The 11,405-nt window shown below is 32.8% G+C and overlaps 1 protein-coding gene across 1 annotated transcript in view; it reads right to left on the bottom strand.

Annotated features, from left to right (window-relative positions):
- POLQ (DNA polymerase theta) overlaps positions 1-11,405 on the bottom strand; it is a 96,055-nt gene that overhangs the window by 9,352 nt on the left and 75,298 nt on the right. Inside the window, exons 26-28 of the mRNA XM_011355325.2 lie at positions 9,886-10,070; positions 7,279-7,390; positions 3,691-3,815 (exon numbers count right to left, since the gene is read on the bottom strand). Of these exons, the coding sequence (XP_011353627.1) occupies positions 3,691-3,815; positions 7,279-7,390; positions 9,886-10,070 (422 nt within the window). The remainder of the gene's footprint in view (positions 1-3,690; positions 3,816-7,278; positions 7,391-9,885; positions 10,071-11,405) is intronic.

Here is an 11,405-nt window from a genome sequence, read left to right as displayed (position 1 = left end):
TGTTTGTGTAGAAATTCACAAGCAGCTTCTATAATTTATATAGAAATGCCAAGAACCTAGAACAGGCAAACGTTCTTGAAAAACAAAACAAAACAAACAAACAAAAAAAACAAGGTAAGAAAACGTACTTTGCCATTTATCAAGACCTCTTACAAAGCTGCAATAACTAAGGCAGTGTGGCACTGTCCAAAAATGAGCACATACAACAGACGAAAATAACATGTCCAAAAATAGACATATCCATATTATTTAATTTATGGCAAAGTCATCACTGCAGAGCAGTGTTGCGGAAGCTCAATCTTTTCAATAGTTTGGGACAAATGTATATCCATAGGGGTAAGGGACTTTAACCCTCGATCTCCCATAATACAGGAAAATCAATTTTTAGTTGATTGTAGATATAAATGTAAAAGGCAAAACAAAAAATTTCTGGAGAATATTTTCTTGATATTGGGGTAGAGAAAGCTTTCTTAAGCAGATCAAAGAAAGCACTACAATAATATAAAAGACTGATGAATACACATAAGCAAAGGGCTTATATTTGGAATATATAAAGGACTTCATAAATCAAATTAAAGGACAGACAACTCAAAAAATAAATAAATAAACAAACATGAGACTTAAACAGACCCTTCACAAAAGAAGATACCCAGATGGTCAATAAACACTTTAAAAAGGAGATCAACATCACTAGTCATCAAGAAAAAGCAAATTAAAAAAGCAAAAAGAAAAAGAAAAAGCACGAGGTACCATTACACTGTTACCAGAATGGCTAAAATTAAAAAGATCATGATATCAAGAATATAGGTACAATATACATAGTTGATGGCACCGTAACTTGGGACACTCTTACAAAACTGTTATGTAGTATACACTAAAGGTAAAAATATGCTTACTCTATGGTTCAGAAATTCCACTCTAAGGAAATGGAATCGGATGCATATTTTCACCAAAAGACATATACAAGAATGTTCATAATAGCTTCATTTAACAATAGCCAAAACATGGAAATAACCAAATGTCTGCTGACATTAGAATTAATAAAGACATATAGTATGATTGTATTTAAGTAAAATTCAAGTTCATACAAAATTAACCTATAGTTTTATGTGTGTGTACAGAGGAGACAAGATTGACTTGGAGGGAGCATAAAGATGCCTTCCGGGATGCTGGAAAAGTTCTATAATTGATTGTGATGGTAGTTATGTGGATATATACATATGTAAAACTTCAAGCTTTACACTTATGATTTGTGCTCTTTACTGCAAGTATGTTATTTCTCAATAAAAATTTAAAGAATAAACAAAATTAATACCCTCTCCTCATCTAAAATTACCAGTAAGAGAATAAAACGGCCAGACAGAGTGTGGGAGAGAATATTGTCCACACATATAATCAATAATAGGCTCCTACAAATTAATAAGCAAAAAGATAGACAATCCAACAACAACAAAAAAATGAACAAGAAAACTTGAATAGGCACTTTCCCAAGAAAAAAATAACTAAATTGTTAAGTTCCTTTGCCTCAGTAGTAGTCACCAAAATAAATGCAAATTAAAACTACAAGATACTATTTTACACCCACCAGCATAGCTAAAATTATACTAATAATAGCAAATGTTGGCAATAAGAACTTGCATACATTTCTGATGGAAAGACAGATCGCTACAACCACCAAGTTGAAAAATAATTTGGCTTTTTCTACTAAAGCTGAAGATAAGCAGCAATTCTATGAGTAGGCCTTTACCAAACATAAATGGAAACATATGTGCACCAAGAACCTTGGAAATGAATGTTTAAATCAGCAATATCCACAGTAGTTCTAAACTGGAAACTCATATGCCCATCAACAGAAAAAAGTGCATAAACTGTGGTATATCCATATAATAGGGTACTATACAGCTACCCCCACATGAAACATGAGTGACTTGCCTACGTAATGTTGAAAGAAGCTAGACACAGGAGAATACACATATATAATGTATGTATAAGTCAATAATACATAAAACAAAACTATAATGTTAGAAGTTATGATAGTGGTTATTTCTGGGAAGGGGTGGGTATTAGAAGGAGGGAGGCATGAGGAGGGCTTCTAGGGTGTTGACAATATTCTATTTCTTGAATTGGGTAAAGGTTACAAAGGTGTAGCCCTGTGATATTCTACTGAGATTATATTTGTTTTCCATACGTTTTCTATGTAAGTTTTTCAATACAGTAAAAATTAAACAGAAAGTAAAACCAAACCGAACCAAACCAAACCAAAAAATATATCTGGCTATATTTACTTTATTCCTAATCCAGAGGGTTGGACATTGTTTTTCTCAGCAACTATATAATGAATCAGTTAAATCTTCAACTCCTAAAATTGGGCATCAAAAGTCTTATTCTCACATCTTTAGCTACAGAAATATTAGGTTTCAAAAACTTATATTGTTCATTTACATTAATATCTCTACCTTCCATTTTTCCTCATGTAAAGCCCAAAAAACATAATTCCTGTTAGATCAGATCCAAATTTCTCATCCTTACATTATAAGCCTCTTACTATCTGGCTCCAACTGACAAGCAGAAAATTATCTACCCCTAAGTGACAACTCAAACTGTCCATTCCTACCAGATTGCCTTCTAACCTATCTTCACTCAAATTCTTAGTCACGTGTAATTGTCTTTTTCTCATGCCCAATAATCTAAATTTTAAATCATCTTTAAGAATCTGTTCAAGTTCTACCTCCTCCTTGACACCTAAATAATTGAGTATACCTGTTATTTTCATATAGTTTTAATTTGCTCTATCTCTTCTAATAATTTTAAAACTTGTTTTCCTAGTGCATCAACTACACTGCCTAGTTCACTTAAGAGATGGTAAAAGCCTGATAAACATCTGGTGTCTGTATGTGGATAAATGGGAGGCCTGAGAGTGAAGAGAAACAAAAGACAATTATTCCTCCACAGTCCCTAAGAGCATTAGCACTCTGACGGCTTCTAGCTCCAGACAGCATTTGGAAGTTTGGAGGCTGAGTATTTTCATTACATATAATATGTAGTGGACACTAATGTGCAAAAGTATGGGAGAAGGGCAAAATACAACCAGTTAAAATAGGAAGATCTGGACTATAATAGAAACTCAAATGCTCAGATATATAGAATATTTTTAGAAATTCCAATTATTTCAGGAAGAGATTTTAATAATAATTTGAGCAAATACCATCAATAAGTCTTTAAATTGGTGTTAAAAATAGCCTTCCTCAATATTTCAGGTATCAACCTCTGATGAGTGCTTTTAAAATAAACAAACAAGTAGAATGAGTCAAAAAAAATCACAATTTAATAATTGGCTAATCTCTGAAGACATTTGCAATCTGGTGTGATGACAAATTCGGATATGCTTTCTGAACCACAGAACAATTAGCAAATGTAAGAATTAAGTTTATAACTTGTTACCAAAGTTAATAAATAATTGGCTTACTGAAACAGAACATCTTTAATTGAAGTATTATTGAGTGAACTCATATTTACATTAGTCTCCCAAAGACTGTGTTCAGTGAATACTGGCATGAATCCTTAATGAAACAGAAGATACACTTAATACACTAGTGATCCCTGTAAGGCACAAGAGCAGCATTTAGACTTTGTTGAAAAGTATATATCATTGAAATTTTAAGTGAAAAATCCAGAGAAATTTCAACATACGTGAGCTTTATGATAAGGGTTGTTGTCTTTAATTCCTGGTAAATATCTACGCCTTCCCAAAATGGTCTGAACAAACCCATCTCTTTTACAATTCTTCACTGTCTCTTTCATGAAGTGATTAATCCCTACAAAGAAAAATAATAATAATTATACCCAAAGTCCATTCTTACTCTCATTCAATAGTTTCAGTAATAGTGATATATACCAAGACTCCACTAATACCACACCAAAATTTGCATATAAACTTTCATTCACTATCTTGTAGACTCAGAAAGTTAGAAATAAAAGAGACTTTAGAAATGACATAATCTCTTTGTTTTTTATACCACCACCACCACCAACAAAAAATAAAAATATGAAACTAAACTCCAGAATGAACTAGGTAGCTTCACTCTAAGATCTTAAGAGTATTCCATGCTACTTTTCACAGGTTTCTGTTCTTCAATCATGTTAATCCTCTTTTACTCTTTGTTCTTATTTCTAGGCTTAAAACATTCTAATAGCTCCTTGTTATCATCTTAGCTTTGATCCAAATAGGACCTAACTGAAATTAATGCATGAGTTATAATATTTCATTAGGGCCATATACAACCCACTTTTAAAAATTCAAAAAGACTATGTATAGTATAATATTCAAACATATTTCATATTCCCTATACCAGCATTCATCCTTTGCAGTATAGGTCCATTATTATGTCTTATGGAGCTCCAGTATGAATTCCCTGCTCCAAGTGGGCCAACCTCTTCATTGCTCATTTCTGTCTCATGAGCTAGAAAGGTTCTTTCTCTATTCTTTAAAGCACGATCAATTATAGAGACTATGCTGACTTATCTTTATTCATATTTGTAATCTCTGCTTTCTCATAGCTCTGTTCATCCTAAATAATAAACACTAATGTCTCTCAATTGAAACTCTTCATTTGAGGATTTGTTGTGGGGCTGGCACAGAAAAGGCATTTGAGGAGATTGTGAGTAAAAAGAAGAGGAGAAAACCCTGCCAAGTGAAGCTGTTGGTGATATTTTACTATTAGCATGAAAACTCAGAAAGCGATCAGGCTCTTATCTTTTTCTCTTTAAGAATTACTGTGATATTGTTGAGTGAAGAGCAAGGAAAAAAATAAAATTTAAGAGCTCTATAGATGCTCTTACCTGAATCTTCAGGAAGCCTTCCAATATTAAGAGATTGCAAGAACTACTTTTAAAACAATCAATTTGCAAGAACTACTTTTAAAACAATCAATTTTAAGATACAATTTACATACAATAAAAGGTACCGACTTCAGGTGAACAGTTTGATGCATTTTAACAAATGTATACACCCCTATAACAACCACTAAAAGATATAAAACATTTCATCACCTTTACAGTCAGATCTCCATTATCAGCCTCAAACACTCGTTGATGTACTTTATGACACTATATCTTAGTTTTTTGTCATTGAAATTCATAAGAATTGAATTATACTATATGTTCTCATTTGTGTCTGCCTTCTTTTGCTAAGTAGTACTGCACTGCAAAGATATATCACAATCTGTTTATCCATAATCCTATTGATAGACATTTAGGCGGTTCCCGACCTTGAGCTGTTATGAATAAACTTACTCTAAAATTCACGTACAAATCTTTCTTTGGACATATGTTTTCATTTTTCTTAGACAAATACTCAACAGTAAAACTGCAAAATCAAATGCTTAAGTGTATGTTTAACTATATATGAAAGAGCCATACTGTTTTCCAAAGTAGTTGTACCATTTTACATCTCTACCAGGAATGTAAAAAAGATACAATGTTTTTAATTTTATCCAGTGTTTTTGTAATGGTATCTCTTTGTGGTTTTAATTTGTTCTTTCCTGATGACTAACGATGATAACATTTGATGTGGTCATTCAGATATCTTCTTTTGTGAAATGTCTGCTCAAATCTTTGACCTTTATGTTATTGGACTGTTTGCCTTCTTAGCAGTGAGATGTAAGAGTTCTTTATATATTCTGGATGCAACTCCTTTGTTAGATAATAGTAACTGCAAATATTTTCTCTCAGTCTGTGGCTTGCCTTTACATTTTCTTAATTATTTTTATTAATGTTTTTTATTAATGTTTATCTTTTATGATTCAATGTTATTATCACCTAAGAAATCTTTGCCTACCTCAGTGTCTCAAAGCTTTTCTCTCTTGTTTCTTCTGGAAGATTTAGAGTTTTAGCTTTTACTCTTAAGTCTATGCTCTATATCAAGTTAATTTTTGAACACAGTGTGAAATAAAGTTGAAGTTCACTTTTTCCCCTACTAGTATCTAGTTCTTCTAACACCAACTGTTGACAAGACCACTCTTCTTCCATTGAATTACCATGACAACTCTTAAAAATCAATTTACCATACATATATAGGTCTATTTCTGGACCCTTTATTGTGACCCATTGTTCTCTATGTCTATCCTTATGCCTGTCTTGATTATTGTAATTTTATAACCAGGGAGTGTAAGTACTCAGCACTGTATTATTCGCCCCAAAATTATTCTAGTTACTCTAGTCCCTTTGAATTTCTATATAAATTTCCAGTCAACTTGTCTAATTTCAACCAAGAGACTAATGGAATTTTGACTGATATTGCACTGAATCTATACAACAATTTACAAAGAACTGTCATCATAACAATATTATGCCTTCTAATAAATTAACATGGTAAACCTTCCATTTATTTAAGTATTTTTCAATTTCTCTCAGGATTGCTCTGGAGTTTTCAGTGAAGTCTTACACATACTCTGTTAAATTTTGCCTAAGTATTTTGTGTATTTTGATGTTATTGTAAATAGTTTTATTTTCACTTCATACACTAATTATTTGTTGCTAGTATATAGAACTACAAGTGATTTTTACAAATTGATCTTGTATGGCGGGACCTTGCTAAATTGACTTATTTGTTCTAGTAGTTGTTTTTGTAAAAATTCATATGATTTTCAATGTACAAGATCATGTCATGTGTGAATAAAGTTTTCTTTTTGAGGATTGGGGATAGGGTTGATTACAAAGGGGCATAAAAGAACTTTTTGGAGTGATCGGGTGATGGTTCCATATCTTGGCTGTGGTATAGATTATATGACTGTGTGCATTTGTCAAAATTCATAGAACTATACACCTAAAAAGGGTGAATTTTATTCTATAGAAATTATAACTCAATAAACTGCCAAAAGAAAAGATAATTTGTATCAATGATAAACTAAAACAGCATTTGTTCTCTTACAGCTTCTGGTACATTTAATCAATGATTTACTGTTTCAAATTAAAGCTACCTAAACCTAAAGCACTAGACAATTTCAAGATTTTCTAAGATATTCACAGTGACACAGTAGCACATAAATTAACCACACTTTGCTATTCCATTTGATCTCTACTTGTATGAAAAAAGTATATCTTATGAAATAATCATAATAAGGTCAATGTTATTTAATTAGCTATGGTTGATGAAAACATCTGATTAATGGAAATGTTAATAGAAATATATGTAACGCCTTTTTAAAAAAATTAATAATAATATGGAAAGATAGTTGAGAAGAATAGTACCTAGAAGATAATTAACACTCAAGGCTTTACCTGTGTATCTAGATTTGAAGGAGTCAATGTAGCAAGCAGCATCATTTTCTTTAATGCCCATCTGCTCTCCCAAAGACTTAGCTCCCATTCCATAAATGATTCCATAGCAAATCTGAAAGGGAGTAATCACACTCAGTAAGTAAATTAAAGGTCATAACTATACATAAAATGTAAATGTAAAAAGTTCATTAGGACTGAAATTCAGTAAGCTTTTTATTTCAACCTGGGGACAGGGGTGCCCATCCCCTGCCATACCTGACCCTGTGGGAACTGCCAAGAAGGTTCACCAGGCCAATCTGAGGGGTAGGGGTGGATCCTGGCACCGTAAGGAGCCGCAGGTCCCAAGTGGAGATGCTCGGGCCCTCCCTCCAAGTCCCAGTCTGAGAGGGGAGACCTGCCCACTCCAACCTCGGGAGGCCCTCTGGGGAGTCAAAGAAATTATTAGAACTACTTTTGGTGGATTAGAGCTATAAAAGTTGATATCCAATGAATATCTTTTATGCCTTTTAGCAATATTTTTGGGTAGGGAGAGGAGAGAGGAAGGAAAAGAAGGGCAGAATATGAATGAATATGAATATTTGTTTTAAGAGAATAAATCTAATGATTTAAAAGGGAAGATTTATTTCTGACTCTTTTTCATTCATCCAGCAGTCTTCAGAGCAGCTTTATATTCCTGACAATACCTCATTAACTTCTGCTTAAAGAAATGCCTAGGAGTCAGGAAAGAGAAAAGTATTATAAACATCCCTCTCCTCATTCTTAGACAGCACTAAAAGAGCTTCATGGCTTGATAAAAGGAAAGACTTAATGGAATATATATCTTCTTCATTTCACAGCCACCTGAAATCTTACAACTGCAGAATTTATTTGAATTAAACACAAACTCATGAGGAGATTTTGGGTGTCATGAAGGAAAATAGTCTAAATAGGTCAATAAAGAAACCCTGATTTTAAAATAAGTATTGCTTGGGTTTGAATCCTAGTTCCAGCATTTACAAGATGCATTGTTTTGCACAAGCTACCTTGATTTCTTCATTCATAAAATAAAGATAGTAATACTTAATGAGACTGTTAGGATTAAATGAGTTATTAGTTAAGTGCTTGGGAAACTCCATGACACAAAGCAAGCCCTATATAAATATTGTTAAATACAATTTTAAAAGAACAAAAAAATTATTATCAAAATTCCAAAATACTTTCAATGTGATAACACAGCTAGAGGTATTTTGTTTTTTCCTTTTTTTAAATACATTGAGAGTGATTTTTTCCCTCTTTTTTTCTTTTCTTTTGGTCTTTTTATGCTTTATTTTGTTGTAATACCATATATTTTTTTAATTCAGACATTACTTAGTGCTAGCGGAGATCTCAGTAAGACTTGGGATTAGATGATTCAGTGCATGGTGATTTAGGAGGAAAAAAATGGGATAACATAAACACTATTAAATCATGCAAGAAATTATTAAATAGAGGCCGCTATCATCAATGGATAAATGTTTAGGTTACAGAGTCAGAATTTCTAAGTTTTGGCATTTGGAACTTGTCCTGGCTCCATCACTTATAGCTATATGACCTTAAGCAAATTACTAACTTTCTGTGCTTCAATTTCCTCCTATATAAAATGAAGATAATAATAATACCTATTTCATAGGTTTATTATGAGGATTACATATTGGAATAGTCGCTGTTTTACCTAGGGTTTGATTCTTGCTAAATGCAGAATCCCAGAGGAGATTACGCAGAAAGAGAAGACAAAGCTGACTTCTTACAGCATGGAAGAAACAAGTGCTGGTGCTAAACAGACAGTGGTGAAAAGTATTTTATGCCTAATATAGCTTACAGATTACAGCTGTGAATAACTAGAAGGAAATATAAAACTAGTAAAGCAGGATCTTAGAATTGTGAGTGGTGTGCCTTTACCTCAGCCAACAATCCTGCTTTCTTGAAAATGGCATCAGATTTCCCATAGGCCATAAAGTAAGGAACTATCAGTGTTAATTCAGGCCTGGAAATGGTGTAAACGTGGCCTTCAACATGCTCTGTGCCAGACAGTCATCCAGGAGTAGAAACTAATAATGACCCACTTGAAAGGTCCAAGGGCAATATGAAGTTTCATAGGTGGATTAGCTAACCAATGGCCTCAAACTAAAATGCTATCAATTACTAATTATAATCCACAGCCCAGCAATATTTATTTTCAACAAATATTTAGAAAGTACCTTTTTATAAAAAGCACTGTGGCTCAACGCTGTATGAAAATAGAAAGATGAAAATATGGATGCTCACAGACTAGAGATTTAAAAAATACACACACACATACATACATACACACACACACACAATTAACAACTACCACTACCACAATATCTACTACTAATGCATATGGCATTTCTAACACTAAATTGCCTCAGACTGTGTATCTGATTCTTTCTACTGACTCTATGAAAGATAGTATAATGAATACCATGAAACAGTTCAGATGAATGTGGTTTGAAAGATCCAAAGATGAAAAAAATCATTCCTCAACTACAAATAATTGAGACAATTTTTCCATTTTTTTGAATCATTAAAATTCTCCTCATTTATGTTAAGCATGTTCACGAAGATCACCTGCTTTGCTTGTTGCCTCAGGTCATCCCCAACAGACTTTGGCTCAATCATCTTCCATTCAGCTGCAATACTCCTGAAAACATCAGCTCCAGTGTTTAAGACTTGAATGAGACGTTGATCATAGGATAAATGAGCCAAGATCCTCAATTCAAGTTGAGAGTAATCAGCAGCTAATATTAAACCACCTGAAGCAGAAATAATTTTAGAAAATCTGATACAAGAAAAAAATCCAAGTTTTATGTAATTGAGCAGGATGACGAAAATTTAGTTATGAGATCATGTGTCCAAAAGTTAAAATCTTGCCCTTAAAATGATGCAATTCAGTTCTGTAACTTAGATGACTTTATTTTCATTTAGCTTTCAAATATGTGTAAAGCCACCGCTGACCTCTGCTCCTTAACCACTAAGGCAGTGCTTTCCTCAGTGTTCCCACAGTACCTGACACAATCTGAAATGATGGTTCTTTCATGCCTCTCCAACATAGCACTGAACCATTAGGTATGGGAAACTTAATTGTCCTTTGCAGTTTATAGAAAACCTTGAGAGTTCCTGGCACATAGTAGGCTCTGAAATAGTTGTTCAATGAATGAATGAAAGAAGAAACTGGTTTCCAATCTTTAAGTGGGCTGGAGAGAAGCATGTGATCTACTTTGATAAAAACAAAGATATTCAATGAAAAAAATCAAGTGGTTGATATGTGAAGAAGAGTTATTTAAGAGGATTCAGATAATTTACCTGTGGATTAGATATGCATGGCAAAAACAAAATTAAAAAATAATAAAAGTGGAGTCAAAGAAAAAGTAGGCAAAATATTTGCAACTGATATTACAGAGAACTCATTGCTATATTATAAAAAAAGAGGTGCTACAAATCAAGACCAAGGCAAAACATAAACAAGGAGTTCATGAAAATAATTAAAACAAAAGAACCTTAAACATATTAAAGAAAGCTCAACTTCATTCATAGTAAAAGAAATGCAAATTAAATGTATAGCAAGAAACAATTTTTCTCTTCTTATATCGCAAAAATCCAGAAGTTGAATAGCACAGTTTGGCAAGGCTGAGAAAGAACACTCATATGTTATTAAGAAGTAAATGGTAACTGTCCCTCATTAGATGGCAATTTGACAATACCTATCAAACAGGTTTTTACTCTGAGACTCAACAAACAAGGCCACAGATTACTGCACAGATTACCCACACACAGATTAAACAGGTTTATGTACAAATTTCTTTACTGACAATCACAAATCTCCAGCATAAAAATATTAAATGAAATAAGTAAGGCATGCAATTGTGTACATGGAATGCTTATCTTTGTGTAAGAATAGGGGAAGAAAATATTACTTATTCATATTTGCTTATATCTACATAAAACACTGAAAGTATATATAAGAAACACATGTAGTTATAAGAGTTGTAGATAATAGCATAGCTAGGACAGGGGAAAAAGCAAAGCTTATCAATATAACTTTTACATATTTTGATTTCTGAAATATGTGAATGAATAATTGATTTAAA

This window comes from Pteropus vampyrus, unplaced genomic scaffold (genome assembly GCF_000151845.1).
Source record: "Pteropus vampyrus isolate Shadow unplaced genomic scaffold, Pvam_2.0 Scaffold1, whole genome shotgun sequence".
In the NCBI taxonomy this organism is placed as follows: Eukaryota; Metazoa; Chordata; class Mammalia; order Chiroptera; family Pteropodidae; genus Pteropus; species Pteropus vampyrus.
Note: the sequence above shows the minus strand (reverse complement) of the source record. Positions and strands in the feature narration are given on the sequence as shown.